Genomic DNA, 23113 nt, shown 5'->3' with positions numbered 1-23113 from the left:
AAGACTCATGATGACAACTTTTGGTTGTGTTAAAATGACTACTTGTTAAATATGACTGAAATATAGAAAAATCCATTTATTGCAGCTCTTGTGCCATCACCCTCATTACAATAAAACAAATCTTAAATGACTGTAGTCCCAATTCAAAAGTTCAAATCTGGGGAAGGGCAACAGATGAAAAACACATAGAAAATTAAGTACCTTGGGATACACTGCATCTTAATCACATTTACCCTGACAAAAATGCCATGATGTTACAAGACATACAGAAAGAACTAATTACTTCACTTTTAAATCCAAGGTTGTAGACACCATTGCTGTAGTGATTTGTTTACTATGCTCCTCCCCTTGTTCTAATTTTATGACAAAGATGATAGGAAAAAAATTAATGAATGATCCATTATCCATTTCAATAGAAAGTCATCTTGGTCAACCTGAACTAATTCATCAGACACTTATGCCAAACTGGCTTATTTTCCACTGAAATGGATAAGGAGCATACAGTGATTCAGTGCCTCATCCATCAGTGCATAAGCACTCTGCTGCTGAACTGAATAATCAAGCTCTGTTGGGACAAAGACACAACAGATGCAAAATGATGTTCCTTAAACATTACTGGCAAGAGAACCATCTTACATTAATTACTATTGTTTACAAAGATATGTTTGACAGAAGAGAACACCCTAATGACATCCCAAAGAGGTATCCTTTCCACTCCAGGGGACTATTATTTGTCTCATTGTGATTTATGTCCCTTTTGGATTCTGCAGGGAGGAAGAAGAAAGATGATCTTCCTGTAGCAGCAAGTGAAGTAGAAAGGTAAAGACCTCCACTCAAGGTAGAAGCCATATAAATGCAGCATACCGTAGCATGTATCACAGGCAATTAAATCACAAAGGAGGAAGTCTGAAAATACTGAGATGCAAATTTTTTTCTTTCTTGTGTTTTTAATTGGGGGAAGCATTTTGAAAATTTCTGACATATTACCAAAAGCTGTAAAATCCATGTCTTCTAAATTTTCCAAAATATTCTCTATTGAAGCAGTAAATCTTTTGAAAGTCGAAGAATCCATCATTTCTGGTGAAAAAAAATAAATGTATATATAATTATTTTATATACAAAACAGAAAATACAAACTGTAGAAAATAAATCTTCTAAAATTACCTTCAGGTGTTAGTTTAGGTTCATAAGCTTTCCTCTTCTTTTGTTTTTCTTTTTTCTTCATTTTTCTAGCCACTAATTAAGAGAATAAAGAATTGTTTACATTTCTTATGCTTATATTCAATACTGCAGGTAAAGACGTTTATTTTTAAATGTTTAACATATTTTTTAAAAATGCACTAGTATTATGGAAGAAAATAAAAAATTTAAAACAATGATACCCTCACTGAGACTAGGAGGAGGAGAATAATCATCGATATCAGAGTCATCGGGACTGCGATTACGGTAACGGCCACTACCAGAAGTCCTCCTTCCTTCATGATAATAACCACTTCTCCTATGGTCACCAGAACTTCTTCTGTCATGTTCTTCATACTCCCAAGCTTCATCTCTATCCTTTCTATGTCTTTTACGAGAATCTGGAAATGAAATGCATTTTCATTATAAGTACAAAATTTCTACTTTTAATAGCTCAAAATTATACATTTTCAAGTTAAACACTATTATATAGATGTTCTGTAAAACAAGTGAGTGCTCTAAAACTATCATATAAAATTCTGTTATAGCATTATTCTAACAATCTTTTGAATTACATGAAAACTGTGCCTGAAACTGGCAAAGACACCAGCAAACATTTAAAAATACAAATTTACAGGACGTTTGTCCTTTTAAACAAAGTCAGGGAAGTAGAAAAAAATCAAAATAAGTTTCATCCTTTCATAAGAGAACATTGAGATGATTTCTTCAGTTATCTAAATTGTGACTATTACTGGGTGTCCATGTTCTAGTTCAGTGATTGCTTTGCCCATCTAACACAGCAAGTTCCAATGAGACTTGGTAACCTAGTTGCTTAAAGATATTGTTTTGCCAAGACGACTAAAATTTTGTCTTGATATATATTGCAGGAAATTCAGTGTAAAGGAGAAAGCTGGAGTCACAATTTTGTGCCAGGCAGTGAGGATATACCACAGAAAGTTATTATAACCAGTTTTCAGTCAGGACCAAAAAGCCTTGCAGAACTAAATGTTGAAAAAACGGGATAAGTGTTCTATACAGAAACAGAAACTTGGGGGAAATAAAGGGGGGAGGAATGGAGAGTTCTTTGTTGTTTTCAAAGACAGTCTTGAAGGGAAGAGGGTGCTAAGATGTAATAGAAAAAGGATATGGAGGAGGGGGCAATTTCACCCATGAAAACAGCCAACTCTCCATTATCTAATGTAACAGGATAACTGGGTTAGCAGAGATGTCTAACATGGACTGTGCTGTGAAGATCAAAACGGCTCCAAAACATTACATTCTAGACTACCAGAGTTTATTATTCTTGTGAACTTGCATATAATAGCCCTGACATTTGTGTATCTTTACCAGTCTCCTGAAGTTTAGAGAGGTATGACTGTATATAGGGTGGTTTCTGAGCAAAATGGTTCCAAGCATTCAGACAGAACTGACAAATTCTTTCCACAACCCCAGTTTATTGAGAAGCATAGGAAACATACCAGGATATAGTTATACCTAGTATAGTACCAGGATACGGTTAATAGGCAGCCCAGGCTCAGAACTAATAAAAACAACATTGAACCTGTGGTGATACTAATGCTCTGCACTGCACCCTAGAGGGCTCCCACTTCTGAAAACACAGTGTGAAACTTCTGCACAGAGGTGGACCAAGTGTTTAAGGTAATAACTTAGTTCATGCTTTGAGCTCTTCTGCTTATGAATCAGACTTGCTTCTGGAGGCAGTACAGTCATGTTCATGAGGCCTGAGCTACTAACACTGTCAGTTCTAAAATGGTTGAGAGTTAACTGTGACTGAAGAGCGAGCTGTCTGGGATATACAAAGTGAGCATATTGGAGAAGTCAGTTGGGGGTTTATTGGAAAAGACTTTACATATCTTAACTGATTCTCTTCCTCCCATGAGGCAGTATTTTGTGGAGGTAGATGAAATCTGTCTCCACAGTTTACAAATCATCACTATTAATTTAAGCTCTGTAAGACGAATTCTGACCCCAGCTACATCTTCATGAGAAAAGTAACTTCCAATATAGCATTCCAGCATAAATTTAAATCCACTTGTTACAAATCTTTCATTCTCTTGATCATTTTGTCTCATTTTAACTCAGTTAAGTTCTACAGTATCCTTTAAGAAATATAATTTATTTTTAAACCAGATGTCCTCAATGAATTGTTTAGAATGATGGTCAGATCTCTTGAGTGGTTTAGTGAAACTGGAATCCCTTAAAGCATATAATTACTGAAAGTTTTCCTTAATTTGCTTTATTTCGCATCTAAGAATTTCAACAGTCACTGCGGCTAATAGGTAAATTAAGATCTCTAAGATTCCTGACAATCCTCTCCATTCCCAACCAACTTAAATAATTTTGCTTTACTTATTCTGTTTTTAATTCACTGTTCCATATTATTAACATCACAAACAGATGAAATGATATGGTAAACAGAGAATACAGCATTCAAAATGAAGCAAATCATCTGATTACAAGTTAGCTCAAGATCTCATACTCATGGTCAAAGCAGCATTATTCAGTTATATTTTAAATGAAAAACAAAAACAAAAGGACATTCTTTTCTGCTTCTTTGATAAAGATCAGAGGTATCACTATTAAAATTTGTATGTCTATGTATATGCATTGCGTATTACTTGGATGAGAACTTGAAACATATTAAAAAAGCAGGACAAATAAATCGTTCTCTTTTGAACCCTAAGAAAGACTAGGAAGCTAAACATTATGTTTTACAACAGCTCAGTAAGATGTTTAGATAAGCAAAGGTGGAAGAGTCTAAACTTGGAAAAAAATCATTATAAGCAAGATGTCTTCTCAGGTTAACAGCGATTAGACACTTCTGTAGTTCTGCATAGGTAACAGCTAAGACGTTACTCAGACTGAACTGATTCACTCCATTTCAATGGAGTTTCTTTTCAGTGTTGGCTAACTGAACTACCATAGAGACAAACTAACTACACACTTATTTGCAAGTAGGAAATCCCTTCCTAACTTAGAGGCATATAACAATTTTTTCACACTTATGAACATTACCTTGACTGCACAGCAAAAGTCTAACTACAAGCTTCCTCTCTTCCTTTGAAATCACTCTTAATTCAGAAACAGTATCATCAGCAAATACTATTTTGTGAAACCACTAACAAAAATTCCAGTTTTCCAAGCAATATACCATGGAAATAATAGAAGAAGAAATATTTTAAGAAACTTCTAGGCACTAATATTCTTAATTTATCATGTTAGAAAAATTCAAGAGGGGTTCCTTTGCTTTTCTTATCAATAAAACTCAGAATAATGTAAAATGTATTTATTGAATTTTTTTCTTTGCATAGCTTTGTGTACAAGTTTTCTGAGCTGCTTTACAGGCTATTTTCTTTAATCTGACTGGCTAAAAATGTTTCATTGCACGACTAAAAAAAAATAAATCTAGGCAGTGGCTTCCCATAAGGTAATTAGGGAAAGAAATTTAACAACTAGCTGCTTTTCATCTTGAGTGACAAATTGAAATCAAGTAATTTTTCTTTTAAAAGAAAGAAAAAAGGTTCTTGGCCAAGTAGTTGTCTGGACAGCAAATTCGTTTTCATATGTTTTAGGGTAGCCAACAACAAAAAAGTATATCTTTTTGTAAAAACAAAATATTAGCTTTCTTTAGGAGTAGGAACAGAACAACGTACTACTTACATTCAAAAGCTTCTTCACTGCCATTGTCTTCATCAGAACTGATTTCAGCATATTTTGGTTTCTCATTAACTGTGCTACGTTTGCGCTTGTTCATTTTCACACGTTCACAAAGCGGCATGGTGGATTCAATTTCTGCCAGGAGCTCAGGAGGCAACTCCTTTAACACTGACTGATCTATGCTACCTATTAATGAAGAGCAAGAAGAGTAAATGTGAACCTGAAGATAATAATAAGGGCCCAAAACTACAGTCCTTTTCCCAGGAACTGCCTACAGTATATCCACTAATAAATAATACCACAGTTAGATATACTTGGATGTATTTGAAAGCCCTTTCTAAAGTTGTGTTTATTGTTCACACTGCAATTAGAAATTAACATAATAAATTGTATACACATCTTCAAAAAAATACTTTTTCAGACATATAAGCAAATTCAAATTGGTGAATTTTCTTTGCTCTACTTGCACAAAATTTAGTCTTATTTCGGTTCATCCTCTGAATTCAATAGGCTTTCTAACAGTGTAAGTAAATTAAGGATTCATTATCCCTCATCAGCAGTTCTGTTTATTCTCATTCATATTATTTAGGGTATACAAGACAGCAATCTTCCCTTTTCCAGTAGGTAGAGAATCTGTGGCAGAATCTCTGGGGTCTTATCCCTAAATACAGACCAAATCATTGACATCCCAACCTCTGCCTCAGATTTTTTTCTTTCTTACCTCCTACTACTAGTGTTATAACACAACCCAAATTTTTGCTTGATATTGTTACAAAGCATAGTTGAAAGATTTTTATTTAATATAGACAAACAGCAAGCTAGACCACATCAAGTTTCTTTCCCACAGAGGTAAATAGATATCATCACACAATTCTCATCACATTTTGAAACTACAATTAGGCCCATATGTAGTCAGTATGAAGGAGATTTACAGTCAAAATATTTTACAAGTGACAAAAGGAAACCAAATTAATTCAGAAGTATTTCTTGGGGGTTTATTTGATGTCTTATCTTTATTTATCAAAGAATCTATTGCACAGATTTTAAGATTAATGGACTAAATTGTTAACCTTTTCCAACAACAGAACAAATGCCTTTGTCATAAGCACCTCTCCCTCCTTCCCAAGGCATACTATATTATTTAGATAGAGAGGAAATCACCTGCCAATTGCTACACACACACACACACACACACAAAATCTTCCAAGAAATCCTCTTCTGGATTTCCCATGTTCTAATCCAATCTTAAGTCTCCCCTCTCCTTTAAAACACTTTAACTGGAATTAGAAGAGCCTTAATATGAGAAAATAGTTTCCAGCAACAAAATTTTTAAAAAGTCTTATATATTACTGGTTTCACATATCTCTACATCCATATAAACTGCCTATAAGCAACAAAACTAATGATAAGAAAATTATTTTTCTATAATTCTCAGGTATGTTCAGCAAGTCATCTCATTTAAGTGCAATTTAAAAAAAAGATTTAACTTAAAATATTGGGCTTTACAAACTGAGATAAGGAAATATCTATAAAGTAAAACTGATGGCAAAAGTTGTCCTTGCTTCTCCCATGCTGTGGTCACTCATTTATTTGCTTTAAGTTACCATCCTTTGATAATCACCACCTGCCAATGTTATCTAAATTCTCAATAATGCTTTCAAAAATGCTAGAAAACATTTCACAGTCTGGTTTACCATGGTGCTGTGGAGTTATTATTCTTTGCAGGCTGGGCACTTGACTGAAGATTGGCAGAAGTATGACAGCACACACAGATCAGTTCCTCTGTGTGTACCACCAGCTGACTAGATGCCAGCCAGGTCTAATCTGGACGCTGCATAGCCACGTCTGAGCAGTGGTGTCCCCACACTAATACTCCATGTCTCTTTGTATGCCTATACAATGTCTGAAGAGAGTTAGCTTACATTCAGCCCCAGACTAGAGGAAAATTTGCACATACATGTCTTAAGACAATTTCCACAGATGAAATTGCTAGAGGGCCTTAGGTCCTGTTTTTTAAACACATATTCTCAATTTCATGCACTGTTGGTGATTTTATTGAAATCAGCAGGACAAAACACAGAACAAAACCAACAGCAAATCTGGCCAAAGACACTGCAAAAACCAGCTGCAAATAAAGGAGCAAAAGTTGCATTAAGATTCATACAGATGCTTAAAAGCTAGATGTGGTTACACAACAGGAGCATTTTCTACAAATAACTCTTTAAGCCTCTCCTAGTCTACAGTGAAAAGTAGATTTAAAACCAGAATAACTGGTAAGACAGATTGCTTGGAGAGGAAATCAGAAAAGGAAACAAAATCAGTAATGGATTGTATACTTAGCTTGGAAAGAGTTCCGTGACCAAATTCTAATTCAATTAAATTTCAAACTCAATTTCAAAATTATGAATGTTTCATGATGTAGTTTTAAAATTGTGATCATTGCTTTGAGGAACTGTTAGAACAGGATTTGTTCTTTATTTTCCTTATACTGTGCACAAAGAACATCTCAGTAAGATGAAAGGTGATATATTTTAAGTAAGAAAACCCTTTAAAAAAAAACCAAACAAGAAACAAAAATCTCAAGCTACTACTCTCCTACCTCCTAGGAATATCTATTCTTGCTTTCCTTATTGATTTTGTTCCTTGGGTAGAACACTACTCAATCATTAAAAATAAGTTAATTACCATAGTGTTAATTAGACATAAATGAAAAACTAATAATTTAAGTACTTGAAATATTTGGATAAATGACTATTTCCTTCTCAAAAATTCCAAGTTTTCTATGTTCTCCAATGCTAAATTCAACTAATACTTAAACTGCACTCTCTCCTGTTATAGATATTTCAGATGACAGTATAAGCTTCCCTCTTTTTCTTTTATTAGAGAATATGAAAAGCTTTCTTTATTCAAGAAGGGAATAGCAGAAAAGAGAACAAATAGAATTATTGTAAAGTGCTCTATAAGCCATCCATAAAGTTTCTGTTTCTGTCACATTGTTCCCTGGAACAAGTCTGCTGCATGCCCAGTTTCCTTAACTGCTGAGGACTGTAAATAACCAAATTAAAGAGTTTTACTCATGCCGTACAAAGGAGTTAAGCATGACTGCACATGTATGAACAATTCTGATATACATGGAAAAGGACTCCCCATCCTTTCTGAAGAATTTCAAGGATATTATATACTGTGAGACTCTATTCAAGAGCTTGTTAATATTTCTTTTACTTTATTACTTATGTTGAGTCAGAGCAACCCAATCTTCACTAGAAACATCTTACTAAATTCCTTTTTTATAGCTCCATATTTTATAATAAATGTACTATTTATTTTTTCAGGGTAGTAAAGAAATACTTAAGAGAATCCAGTTCACCATAAGAATCCAGTCAACATGGCAACAAACATTAGGTTACAAACCCTATACTAATGCGTTTTCAGTTTACAGGATAGTTTTCAAAAATGCTTAAAAAATACAGAACACAAAAACATTTGAAAGCATCTACAAAACCAGGTAAGATCACCTTCAATTTTTCAATTTCTTTGATAAGTTTACTAAGACCTGGTACCTACTTTCCTGCTTCCACTTGAATCAGTTACGTTCGATTCTAGTTTGCATGGATTTTTAAATAGCAAAGGAGAAAGTAACCTTACTAAAAAATTACTCCACAAGTTAATAAGATTGCCATAGCAAATCAAACTTTCTGAAAAACTGTCCTTGTCAACAGAATAACTCAATTTTTTTTGCAATGCATGTGATCAGCATATACAATATGCCTGAAATGGACTATAGGCGTCAGTGTTCTTCAGACATCACTTACACATATTCTCAAAGCTGCCACAACTATTAAAACAAACAAAAAGACATCACAAGAAAAGTGCCATCATAACCAAATCTTTGTTCCACTGTAAGGAATTACAATGCTGATAAACTCCACATTAGTGAAACTGAAGGGTGAGTCACAGAGTAGCTGTAAGAACAATTTTTCAACAATACATCTTGAAGAACTGCATACATGAACAACCACTTCTTCAGTGCTTTTCCAAACTTATGCAATGCTGTTCATGACTTACTAGTTGCTTGCTGGAGGAAGAACATATGCTTGGTTTTGTTTGATTGCCGTTACCAAAAGGTTTCTTAGAGAAGATATTCAAGAATCTTCAGCTGTTACTGAATATCCACTGACCATCAAGATACTTGTTTCTCACCAAGTAATTCTTGACAATACAATTAAAAAACAGCCAGAGAATCTTAGTCAGAAATGAATTAGTCTGTAAACCTCCTCCCATATTCTATTTTAATCTGGAAAGCTTTTCAAAGGGTTTTGCCATGTATAGTAGAAAGAGTTCTACAAATGCCTAGTGGATATAGTATTTCCCTTCTTCACGTATGGCTTAAAAGAAAAAGAATGGCAAGGCACAGATCTGATTCAAAGTTCAGCATCACTTTTTGTGCATAACTTGACAGGTGGTTTCAAGTTTGTAGAACAGCCTTTAGCTAATATTTACACAAATCTAATCTTTAGAAGGATCCAAAAATTACTTTGCCTTGAATCTGCAGGTCAAATAGATCTCCCTGATTCAGGCAGATGCATCCATCACCAGAATACCTTCAAGAGAGCTTGAACATAAAAAAAAACCCACCAAAAAATGTAACATCATTATGGACTTTTATTAGATCCATTCAATATGGACAGCACAACTATATTTTGACACAACAGTGTGCTCAAATTAGTTTCACCAGGCTTGATATGGTAACTTCAAACAAGCAGCTATGGAAAAGGGGATGATGCTTGCTGACGCTTAGGTCAGCTTTCCAAGATCAGAGAGGCTGTTCCTGCCATAAAATCAAAGCCAACACTAATAAACTCTGTTATCTTCTCAGCAATGATTTATCTTTACTTTTCAAACTATGGAAAACAGATGTATGGTTTACATTTTGGTGTAATTTTCTATTAACTAACAAGCCATCAAGATTCAAAAATGTTTAGAAACCTGAACTCCAATTTGCTACTTCCATAACTGTAAGAGACATTTAATACAGTGGAAACAATCCATATCAGTTTGCTTATATGGTTACTTTAAAATACTCATGACATCAAAATGGCCTGTTTGCATATACATCTATAGCAACAAATGAACAAGTGCTTGAAGAAAAACTGCCCTGAAGTTCTTTTCAAAACTAAGGTTTATGTTAATGAAGTCTTTTGCATAAATTAGCCTCCCATAAATATTGTCTTTTCCATTTCTGTGTGCTAATACTTTGTAATAAGCAAAACTGCAGTTAATGCAATTTCATACTAGTAATCTCTCTATACACCCTATATTTTAAAATGCAACTTTTTCCAAATATCAAGACATAGAAAAGAACACACAAGGGTCTAAGAGAGAACAGCACCACTTGTTTGGAGTAGGGATATGAATCTTAACTTTGCATTTCTCAGTGTTTAGAAATTTAAGTTTAGCCACTCCCCATATTCTAGAACTTCTACACTAATGAATTGCCACACATATTCATTTTGACATTAAATTTAAAAACTTAACAGATTACAGCTCAATTTTGCCCTCCTCCCTCACTCCTTTTTAAACACAGAAGAAATTAACTGCCTACTGGACTCTTCTTATTTTGCTGATGACTAGCATATCCAGTCTTACTGTTATTCTACAGAGGCCAAGCTCACCTTCCTTATATGTCCTCTCTGAGCATTTGATAGAGGATGTTCCAGTGGTTTCAGGTCTACCTCCCTTATGTATCACGAGCTTACTGTCTAGCTTTCTCAAGTAATGTTGGGTCACTGCTATAACTACACTGATAAAACCTCCTGTGTCAGACATATATACAGGAAGGAAAGCAGTTTCTTTCTGAATTAGCTCAAACAACATTCAAACTTTGTGATAAATCAAATAAAATACACACTCCGTAACAAGAGTGCCTTTTCTTGTTGTTGGATAGCCATGTCATTGTAAGTACAACAGCACAGACTCACAGCTTAATTCTACTACAACCACTCATGCAGATAAGGTTCTATTTCAGATTAAGAACTAAAAGAAAAAAAGAGGGAATAGAAGTACTTCCCTACTTTATAAAGATGCTTGGAAAATAAACACCCTTTTAAAACAGTTAAGTTCTGTTACAGTATAGCGCTCAGGCACTACAGTGCAACGGGCCACATGACTACCTGTGACTGATGAACAGCTTACTGGTTTGTCGTGGTTTAACCCTGGCTGGCAACCAAGCACCACGCAATCACTTGCTCACTCCCCCCTGGTGAGATGGGGGAGAGGATCAGAAGAGTAAAAGTGAGAAAACTCGAGGGTTGGAATAGACAGTTTAATAGGTAAAGCAAAAGCTGCACACGCAAGCAAAGCAAAGCAAAGGAAAGAATTCATTCAGCACTTCCCATGGGCAGGCAGGTGTTCAGCCATCCCCAGGAGAGCAGGGCTCCATCACGCATAACGGTTACTCGGGAAGACAAATGCCATAATGCCAAATGTCCCCCCTTCCTCCTTCTTCCCCCAGTTTATATACTCAGCATGACGTCATATGGTATGGAATACCTCTTTGGCTAGCTTGGGTCACCTGTCCTGGCCGTGTCCCCTCCCAATTTCCTGTGCCCCTCCAGGCCTCTTGCTGGTAGGGCCCAAGGAACTGAAAAGTCTTGACTTAGTATAAACATCATCCAGCAACAACTAAAACCATCAGTGTCCTATCAACATTGTTCTCACACCAAATCCCAAACACAGCACTGTACTAGCTACTAAGAAGAAAATTAGTTCTATCCCAGCTGAAACCAGGACACAGTTAAAGCTGAAAATTTTCAGCTATCCTTTAATGTGCAAATTTAATTATATCCTTTCCACTGTACTCTTCCTTAAAATGCTCCAGTATGTTCTTTATATCCAAGTTCTTGGTGATCAGTCCCCTTGCCCACCAGCATCACACTCCTCCAAATAATTCTGTGCTCTGGAGAGTTTTAAGAATGGAAGGGGAAAGACAGAGAAATCACAATCCTTTCTTCAAAACTGAATTTAAGGTATGAGGCAAGTACATCTGCTCATAAGACAGAAGTTCCACTTTATCTCAATACCATATCATCAGCTGAAAAACACACCATCAAGATGAATACTGATGAAAATAATTTGAGTAGTCATCCATTTACTTCAGTGGCTTTCCTTTTTCCTCTTCCACTCTCTGCCTTAAAGCTTGTGGAAGGGTATACAGCTACATCCTATAAACAGGATATAACTCCCTATTGAGCCCCTTGGCCTCACCTTTTGACTACATCCATAAAGGGATAACTCCTGAGCTCAGCTCACACACATGCCTGAAAGGGCAGGAGACCAAGATCTGCTCACCACTGCATCCACAGGATTCTCTGCTGCAATGTATTTGGCAGAAGGGAGAGAAGTAGTGTTAGGAAGAAGTATGCCCTATATTGTTCCATAGAATCTGCTTAAACACATCTTTCAAAATCATTTTTCCTCATCTACCTCATTACTGGCATAAAGGCAAGGCTCTTGGCCTCGGGCTAAACAAAAGGAAAGGTTCAGGCTCCCTGGTTATATTCCAGTCCTTAGTTCTGGCCTTGAGAAATGGGACCCAGCCAGGTTGGTGGGTCAGAGAAGAACCTGGATACAGCAACTGAATAATTCCATGATGTAACAGGTCATCATTGCCCACAGCTAAGCAGCAGAGATTCAAAAAATATTTTAGAATAGCAGAAAATACTCTTAGAAGCAAGAAACATTTTTTGACAGAGGGAAGAGATTTCCAAAGAGCACCCCAAAGGATCCAGACAGAGAAGCAAGGAATATACCCAATGCACACTTTCCAAAGATGCCAAGAAGCATGAGAACTTACATTACATCAGTATCAATGATTCCCTCAAGCTATCCGATTGTTGCAGCAACTATAGCCACAAATTATTTTATTCCTTATTGCTATTCACTGACTTCGTCTTTATAAAAATCTATGAAAGGATAGAGCTGTCTAGTTTTGCAAGATACTTCACAAAAAATATAGCAGTACTTAGAGTAAAATGAAGCAAGATTAAGATTGGCAATTAAAATAAATGCAGTGCTGCACAAAGAATCTCACTTATGAATCAGTGTCAGGGGACTGCTTTTGGATTTCACTCTCATTCATTGCTTTTGAACATATGCATTGAAATTTAAGCCAACTCAGTTTACTGTATTAAAAAGGTAAGGTGTTTTGTACAGTTGCAAAACACAGCATGTAATTTTCTGTTAATATTGTTTGGAACCTGAAATTTATGACTGATGTATTTTCCCAGCCATGTATTCTGATTAATTTAAAAACTGAGCCATGGGGCCTCACATAAGAAAAAAGACCTTCATTAAATATAATCAAATTAAACCTCAATTTTTTCTTCTTATAAAAGAAAAACTCCTATATAATCAATACAACCACGATCTTTTCAGAAAACAAGCAAAAGAAATACTATGATTGATATCTGATTTATGACTATAGGCACATCAAGATCTGCTTTTACCTTGCTCTATAATGGAAAGATTCTCAGCCTTTACCACTGAAAATATCACATGAAGCTACTCTTGTTTTGCTTCTTCAAAGTAACTTAATTACATTAACAACAAGAACAAAAAAATGCTGATATTTTAGCTTTTAGTATAAAATACTACAGGAAAGTTGCTCAGAAGATAATTAAACAGTAAGTATATTTAAGGAACTTTTATTTGATGCAAACAACAGTTCAGTAATTTGAAGAATAAAAAAGGTCTCATCCTTTTATGTTCATTGGTAATATTTCTACGGAGCAAAAATAAATCACAAATTTCAAGTAAATAGTTTAAATTTTCTTATACAAAAAGTCACCTAAACCAGTTAAAAATGTCAAGCAACAGAAAAGTTCATTTATCAGAAGCAAACATGAGGCTTTCCCCTATTTGTATTCTGCCAAATTTACCCTTTGTATAGAAGAAAATTAAAACCAAAATTTTTGATCACATATTACTGCACATAAGCCAAGAAATAACATCCATATTTAGATACTTAGACACATGAACAGGTCTGCATTGCATATTGTAATGTCAGACAAATTGCTGGCCCACATTTTTACATATTGCAATGCACTGTCAACAAAAATCATTTATGCAAAATAGCTTTAGCCTTTCCCACAAACAAGAGGAAACTGATCAAGCATCCAAGCCCACGAACCAAAGGCAGTTTCAGACTTTCAACAAATTGCTCTGAAAAATTAGGTAATACATTTCTATCACTTACACGTGCCAAAGTAATTTTTCAAAACTGAAGTAATTAAACGATGCACTCCTAAATTTGCAAACAGACAAAGCATACTTCAGATTAACCAAAGTACAATTAAACTAGTAGATTTGATCAAGTTTATTGTTGCTGCTAAGAACTAGATGTGGAACGCGTAAAGTTCACTCTTATTATCCAGAGAAGACTTAAGAACAACTGTGAGAAAGAGAATAAAAATATTTACCTTAGTAGCAAAGAAAAAAATAGGAAATAACTCAAGCAGCTTTGGGGCAAAGCAGTGTGCCGTAAACGTCTCCTATTGTACTGGTAACAGATCAACACAAGAAAGGACACCAGTGTGCAACTGCTGAATTCCTGATGTCTACTAATAGCAGCTTATCCAACATCTACTTCTGAAAAACTAACACCAAAAACTAAGGCCCCTGAGAATACATACAATGTCCACACACATCCCAACATACTTTTTGGGATAGGACATACACACCATGCCTAAAAAAAAATAATATATCCTTGCAAGTAGGAACAATCCATGCTAGAGAACCGAGATCTTCCTAGATTACTGGATTTAACTGGTTGTATACAGTTTGGTTTTGGCTTTTGACTAAACAATGCCTGGAATATTTTTCAAACTATGAACCTGTTCAGTCCAGAAAGGAGAAAAAAAATAATTAGGGCTAAATGGACAAAGTGTATATTAAAATGAATCCTCTGCAAATCCAACATATCTTTAAATACTTCTAACGCCACAAGGGACAGCCAGCTCCACTTCTAGACTAAGTTGAAAAGAGGTAGTCACTAATAAGTAAGAAAAGAGGAAAACCAGGAAGATTGTAGAATTCTCATGAAAGTGATGTTTTTTCTACAAATTCAGTTAAATTCAGTTTAAGAGAAGCTTTAAAGATTTCAGCTGAGAACCACCACAATAAACTCCTTGCTGTAAACCATGAAATATATCCTTTACTACTCTGAAATGTGGCTTAATTTACTAGAGAACTTCAGAGAAAGTTATAACATGCTTGATCCATCTGGCAGTGCATGCACATGCAAGATGTTTAGTGGGTTATTACTCTGACCTTCCCACACGCAAATGCAGTTGCTACCAGGAACTCTAAGACAGTGATTCCAAATTTCAGATTTGTGGAATTACAGACTTTCACATTGGTATCTTTTCAAAAGCACAATCTGTAATAAGCAAGCTGAGTTGCAGTCTTTTCCTGTCCAAAGGAAATATGCTTTTACTCCAGTTATTTCCTTGCAGCACAGCTGCTTGCCCCACTGATTTCAGTGAGTACAACAGTATGTCTGTTTCAGCATCAATAGATTGTTATTTCGGAAATAAATTTGAGCTGAACTCTTAAAGTTTTCTTGATGAGTTAATATCCATAAGCTATTTTTCTCAAAGGTTTGCCAATTTTGTCTTTGTAGAAGTCCTATACATGAAGAATTTAAATATATGCTTAAAATTTATACTACCGTTTTGTCTACAGTTTTCAGCTGTACCAAAAAAGTATTGGTGAGTAGCTCTGCTGCCCAGAAGACTGTGAGAAGCATCAGAAGCTGGTTCACTGAGCCAACACAATGTGAATACAGCTTTTCACCCTGGAATACACCCTTTCTCGTCACTCTTACCTAGAAGATGAGAACCTAATTGATTACTCTGCTTCACAAGTGATACTGTTTCCAGCAGTGCTAGAACTCAAAGATAGACCATCATGTTACACAAATGCCATGGAATTTTACATTGCTACAACCTACCACTGACTACAAATTACAGTTATAGGCTCTGAAAGTCATCTGGAATTAAAAACCAAACACACAAGCATAGAACACAGAAAAACTTAGAAGCATTGTTTTAACTCTACCACACAAAAAGATGATTAAGCAGCAGTAAATTTTTTAGTTGCACCTGTAAAAATATGAAGAGGACCTTTGAAGAAATGGCAAATCTTCACTCAAATTTCAGATCACAGCAGCATAGAACACAGTATATTTAGAAAGACTTGTAGTGAGCAATGAAAGCCTGTGTTTAAAGTTGTGTTGTACAGATAATGAAATCCTATAATAACAATTATACAATGAAGGAGTAGCATTCGGCATTAGATTCTGCAGTGAAATTACCACTACTTTTTTTTTAAACAATAAAGTCTTTTTAGGAGATATTTGAAGACCCAAAAGGTGTTTCTGTGCAAGACTTAAAAAACATGCACTCATTTGTCCTAGAACTAAAATCTGCATTATGTGTGTGGTGCTTATTTTGGAAAACCAATTCTTCAAATATATTATAAATGACCTCAGACATCTCCTTAACACAGACAGTTACAGTTTCTCTCATTACTCATATCTGTTTCATACTTTAACAAAGTAAAATTTGTCTTGTTCAGAATGCAGTAACTGTAAAACTGGTAACAGCTCCCATCTCAACATAGCTGATCAGTATAGTTATAAGAAGCAGCAGAGAAGGTATTCACTGAAGCTCTGAAAAAAAGAAAAAAAAAAGGATAGCAAACATGACCTCCTCATAGCAGGCACAGACTCGAAGGGAAAAGCTTCATGGATTCCCTAACAACATACAGTGGCATTAAAACCAGAATAAAAGGCATTCACAGATGTTAGAACCAGAAGAAAAAAGTTTTACAATTCATTCTGACCTGGACAAAAAAGGCCACAAAATTTCACCATAAGATCCCTTAACAAAAATACTATGAAAATAACCTTCCATAAATTTCCTCTGAGCTAGAGTGTATCTTTCAGAAAAATGTTCAAGGATCAGGAGAGAGAAAAACGTTGCTTCTTCTTTGTTAATGCCAAAAGGGACTGTTGGGATGGTTCAATCTTAATTGCATACTATGGCTACCTCGTTCATATAATAGCTTAACAAAATTTCAAACCTATCCATAAAGTTTGATTAAAATGTTATTTTGGGTTTTTTTACAGTACAATGCAAGGCTTATCCACGTGTACAATAAAGGTATGATTTTAAAATTTAAAGTTTACTGAAACAATGTAAAAAGTTGTATAGACTTTCAGTATACATAACATTATTTTTAGCTTAAAACAAGTCAATTTTACTGAGCCCATAATGAATGGGCATTAGTGCCTTAAGACAGAATGACTATCTAAATGGTGTTTTGAACTAGTTGAACTAATCCTATTTTAAACTGGATTTCAGATAAGTCACAGCAATGATGTTGTATGTGACAAACCCAGGACATTTTCTTGGGAGAGGGATGTATGAGAAAGGAAAAGCAAAGGACAAGAAATACAAGGAGGTAAAAGAAGGAAAGATAAAGCAAAATATACTAAGCTACATGGAATAAGAGGGATGCAAGAAGTAGTGGAATAATGATGCTAAAAGGCAACACCAGAAAAGATTTGCTACAATCTATTAAGAAAGATAGGATGAACTAAAAGAATGTTTATAAAAATTACATCTCCTAGTGTATGAAAATGTTTATAACTAAAATTGGCACAGAGTAAAGCAGTGAATGCTATTTCTCTCAATTGGAGTGAGGACACTGTGGAAATGACATGAATATTTTCTATTATTAGTCAGTTGTTGAAAAATAGACTTTTGCTTATAAAGAGATATCTTTATGAATTATGAGCCTTTTAAAATACTGGAGTTCGCCTAACTATTTAGCATAAAATATCCTAGGAGGCAGGTTATCAGGAAGTTGGAGAAAAGGATGTAAAACTAAAAATACACATGAAAAATCCAAAGTTCAAAGACACTTTCTCTGAAACGTGCCTGGATGAACACTCAAAACTTGATTTGTAAGAGAAACATAGTTGCAATGCTATTCTTTCCACAAAACTTATTTCTGGTATTGTTATAAGAATCTTATTCTAGATACAATAGCAAAGAGACTGATATCAGATTCAAACATATTTTTTCTCCTGGAAAATATGTCCCAAGTTATTTTAGAATATGTAAGATACATATGATTTCAGAAAACACAAAATACACAAAAACATTGCAGAAAAGTTATAAACCGACTTTAAAATTAATGCACTGCTTGTGTGACAGCTACTAGAGTCATGCCAATCAGATAAGTGTCATTAAAACCTTTACACGTTACTAAAATATACTATATAAATAACCAAATACAATACAGACTACAAAAAAGTCTACTTCAGAAACATTTTAGAAAGCATACATGCACCGTATATGGCTCTCAGGGCTCTAAAAATTGCTAATTTTCTGCACATAGAATCGTGTGAATTCAAAGGCTATCCTTTTGAGACTAGAGCTGAATTCCATCAGAAAGTTTTCAGCATTCCCTATCAAGGACATAGAAGTTTCATCTGAAATCTTTAGAGTGAGCTGACAGCAAAGATGTCATAATTTTATGTCCTACTCTAGATACCTATTATTGATAGAAATGGAAATTTTGCCTGTTGTGAACCTCAAAAAAGGAGAGGGGAAATGTTCATATTTCCAGGATAAAAAAGGATATTTAACAAGGAGGCTAATAGCTTACAAATAAGCATTAGTCATCCTGAATTAAGTCTTTAAGAGTCAATACAATCAGGTTAGCAGATAGAAAAGAGACAGCACAATAAATTTGTTATACAGATATCAACTCTGTACACATGCACATAAACATAATTATATATTCACAAAGATGATTTCTACATCATTTCTTATTAGATCAGCTTTGTAAGAAAACACTTTAATCTTGATTTCACCAGCGATGACATACCTGGAACTGCATTCATAAATAATCCTGTATACAGCTGAAATCCTCTCCCCTGCCACTTTGTCTATTTTTGAGACATGACAGCTCTATAAACATAACTATGTAAGAAATTTAAATGCTAAACATTAAAAAAGGAACCCTGAACAGTCAGTAACATTGATTTCACAATGTGAAATTATCTACTTCAGTCTGAAACCAAAGAAGCCAAAATTATAGCACCAAGAAAAGCAATTTCTAGAAAAAGCGTTAAATCTGCAGAAGTGACAATCAATCAATATCAAACCTACAAACTATTCTGAATAATTTCCTGTTCGTATTACTAATTTGAAAATACCAGCCCATTGTTTACCAGTTCATTTCCTCTTTCCACATGGAGACAACAATATCTGAATTCTCCTAAAGACAGAACCTTTTTGTAAGCCTATTGTCACACAGCCTAAAGTGTGGAGGCTTCCCAACAGAGTTGTATTTATAGTGTAAGAGGTAGATGGGACTTTATAACTGCCTTATTTCATCATGTCAAAACATCCCTTGGAAAAAACACATTTCATTTCCAATTAAAAATATAAAAGAATCTTAGGGCTTGTATACATAGTATTTCCCACCACTCCAGCTACAATGATTCATTTACAGTAGTACCAGTCCATATACAGACACACTTAAACCAGTTTGAATCACTCATATAGCAGTTATGTTTAACAAGATAAATTACCAGATTAAACTAATGTAGTTGAAGTACAGCTTAAGACTATTTAAGCATTCCCACATTAGGAACTTGCATTGGAGTAAAATCATTTCAGTTACACTGTAGCAATATTTCCAATAACAACAATCCCATAGACAAGTTTCACTTTATTCCCCAAAATAACCATATAAGGAAACATATAAGCTAACTATTAAACATTTGCATTTAATTTCTAACCACAGGAGTAGCAAATCTAAAAGAACAGGAGCATACAAGATATAATGCAATTAACATTAAAAAAAAAATCTTACCTTTATTAGATTTGGATGACTTGTTCTTGTTAGGTTTAAAACAAGAGACCCTTGATTTCTCTTCTCTATCCTTAATAAATTTCTGCACATCATCCAATGAAAGCTTTTGAAGGACAACTACAGGCTTAGCTCCTTTATTTAGATCTTCAACTAGCCCAATCTTCTCTACTTTGCCCTTCTGTTCACCTTTCAATTCAGTTTTCCTTGACTCCTGAGTGACATTGCCATCTTTATCACGCTTGATTTTTGGAATGACAAAATGTTTCAACGCACCAGATCTTGCCCCCAACAAATAACTGGGAAACTCTGCTTTATTGTCAGCATGTACTTTATTACTGTCTACTTTACTCTTATTACCATCTGTCCTTCGTTCATCCTTGCTGTTGGATGATTTAAACCCAGGTTTATCAGGTCTTGATTTACTAGAGTCTCCTTTACTTTCCTGTTTAATGCGAGGGCTGTCAGGTCTTGATTTCTGATCCCCAGAAGAAAACCTTTCCCTTGATTCACCAGACTCATGTCTATGTTTCCTTTCAAATTTCTCCATTTTTGAACCATCAGATTTAATACCATGTTTAGAATCATGTTCAGTTTTGGTTGAGGATCTCAAATATTCAGGCCTTCTAATCTTGGATGGATCTCCTCTGTATCTCTCCAACTCCTCCCTGTCCTCGGGTCTTTGTTTAAGGCTATCATGGTCACGCCTCAGCGTATCAGAAACTGAACGCCCATCAGGCCTTTGTTTTGTTGGATCAGATCTACTTTCAGATTTTATCCTTGAAGGATCAGATTTCACATCTAGTTTATGCCTAGATATTTCAATTTTCTTATCTGACAATGGCTTACTCAAGTCCCTCCTGTTATCATGTCTATGTTTCAGCATTTCAGGCCTGCCTTCACTCTTCTGTTTTGGTGTTTCAGGCCTGCCTTCACTCTTCTGTTTTGGTGTTTCAGGCCTGCCTTCACTCTTCTGTTTTGGCATTTCTGGCTTCTGCCTTATTTCCTGCTTGCCAGTATTTTGTTTTCCCTCATTTTGTTTCATCTCCGTTTGCCTGCTCTCATTTTGTTTTGATTCTGTCTGTCTGTCCTCATTGTGTTTCACTTCCATTTGTCTGCTTTCATGTTTAGCTTCTAGCTGTTTGTTCTCATTGTGTTTACTTTCCAACCGCCTGCTCACATTTTGCTGAAATTCCATTGGTCTGTTTTCATTTTGCTGGATATCTGTCTTTTGACCCTCAAAGTCTGATGTTTTCCTAAAAATCTCAGGATGGTTTTCAGGTTTAAATTTAAGAACTCTAACAGTGTCTTCTTGGGAAACACACACAAACCCATCGTTATATTGCTTAATTTCTTCAGGTTTTTTGATGGTGTCCAAATCCTGAGTTACTGTTGCCTGAGAGTCTGCTCTTCCTGCTTGCTGCAGATCAATACTAACCATCAACGCTGGCCTCGCCCCATTTCCTGTAGAACCTGTCTCCTGAGAAGCTGATCTATTTCCTCCAGTAGCACCTCCAGCCTCCTGTGGTTTGTTTTCTTGTTTTCGCTTCTTCAGAGGCTTATCTGCAAATTAAAAGAGAAAAATCACAAATGCTATATATAAAAACAGGTAAATGTCCAAGCAAAAATGTCCATTGCCCTCCACCCTGACCAATTAATCCTCCTCAGCATGTATGTGCACACACAACAAAACTCACTGAATTTAAAAGAATAGAGCTTCTCTAACTAATACTTTTTAATGTATTCAGACTATCATTCATTGTCAGTCTACCACATGTGCCAATTAATCATTAAAAAATACCCTAAAAAACATATGAAATCAAAGTCCTATTAACATTCCCAAGAGAACCATCTATTAAAGCAGCTGCAATACATAACAACCAGAAAAAAAAACCCCACCCAAACCAATTTACACTTGAAGGAAGTTTTGAGGAATACTACTATACAGATTCTCTTCTGCAGATTCAGCCTGCTTCATTATACATGAACTAAGCAAGGATCTGCAATGATTAAGACAAAGGTTCTCCCTTACTTGGTTCAGTGCATCAGTTGAACTTCACACATATTGTAGCCAGGGAACACAGGAACAACAATGATTAAAATAACTCCAACACTCCATGCTTCTATTTGAAACAAGGACTATATCAAGAGTTGGAGTCTATACCATAACACATATATATTAAGTGGGGGGCCACTGCACACTTAAAAGCTTGAGTATTTTCCCTTTGCAACCATAATGCTTTTCATGGATGAAATAAAAGGTTCAGTGATAATTTTATGTAGTGTCAAGAGTCTGCAATAACCCTTTCAGTTTACATTGAAAAAAAAAATCATTAAGAGTAGAATACAGAAAAATAAAAAGTGAGCCAACCACACACCCTGTAATTTGGTAGAATTCATAGAAACAAGAAGCACATGGAAATATCAAAAAGAGTATATTCTATTATTTTAAAATACAACCTATTTATACTGCCAACATGGTACTTTAAAATTAATTTCTGCCATGAAACTCAAAAGCCCTACCTGCACTAAGGCTTATATTCTCATTTCTCAATTACTGTTTTGCAATCTGTCAAAAAAACCCAATTATTTTCTCTGTAATCAGGGAATATGATTTTAAGTCTTAAGTAATAACCAAACACAGGTTGGAAATTCTATTGTAGATATGTCATCAAAACATCTAGACCACAAACGCAATATAAGAAAAATAACTTATTTTGTGCCTAGATTTGTGGTGGTTATCACCAGATGCAATGAGCCAGCTCTCTTTTTGGAAGCAGGGGAAGGGTAAAGGAGGATGCGATCAAGGAAAAGGGAATTAAACTCTAAGGAAAAAAAAAACACCCCAACCTCTCAAGTTGTAAACCAGAATTATAACATATGACTTTCAATTTCTTCTATACTTGTAGAAGATTCTTATACAGAAGAATTAAAACTTTGAAGGATCACCTCCAAAATTAACATTAGAACACAGTAACAAGTAGTAACATGGTCAATTCCAGTGATGTGAACAGATTTGTGCTTTCTTTCCATCATTTTCATTCTCAAATTTATTTGTATATCTCTAACTTCCTAAAACTCCAAAATTATGTACAACATTTAATGGCTAGAAGACAGTCAAGACAGATACCATAAACTTCATGCAGAAACTGGTCAACTGCAAATAAGGAATTTTGAAAAGTTCAACAAAAACCTGTAGGAATGCCTGCCAACTTTATGGTAGACATGTAAAGCAAAATACATTTGCTGAATCAAAGGTGCAGCTTTTTAGCATAGTGATATTTGCTTTTTCTGTACAACTACTATTGTT

At 35.0% G+C, this 23113-nt stretch overlaps 1 protein-coding gene across 9 annotated transcripts in view; it reads right to left on the bottom strand.

The window, feature by feature from the left end:
• LOC129783123 (nipped-B-like protein) overlaps positions 1-23113 on the bottom strand; it is a 167614-nt gene that overhangs the window by 42584 nt on the left and 101917 nt on the right. For 7 of the 9 annotated variants that reach the window (XM_055792867.1, XM_055792863.1, XM_055792864.1 and 4 more), the window contains 5 exons: positions 19807-21366; positions 4861-5043; positions 1383-1580; positions 1165-1236; positions 988-1077 (listed from right to left, as the gene is read on the bottom strand). In XM_055792867.1, the coding sequence (XP_055648842.1) occupies positions 988-1077; positions 1165-1236; positions 1383-1580; positions 4861-5043; positions 19807-21366 (2103 nt within the window). The remainder of the gene's footprint in view (positions 1-987; positions 1078-1164; positions 1237-1382; positions 1581-4860; positions 5044-19806; positions 21367-23113) is intronic. The other 2 variants (XM_055792866.1, XM_055792871.1) reach the window with 2 other exon arrangements.

The sequence above is a fragment of the Falco peregrinus genome, chromosome W (genome assembly GCF_023634155.1).
Source record: "Falco peregrinus isolate bFalPer1 chromosome W, bFalPer1.pri, whole genome shotgun sequence".
NCBI classification, from domain to species: domain Eukaryota; kingdom Metazoa; phylum Chordata; class Aves; order Falconiformes; family Falconidae; genus Falco; species Falco peregrinus.
Note: the sequence above shows the minus strand (reverse complement) of the source record. Positions and strands in the feature narration are given on the sequence as shown.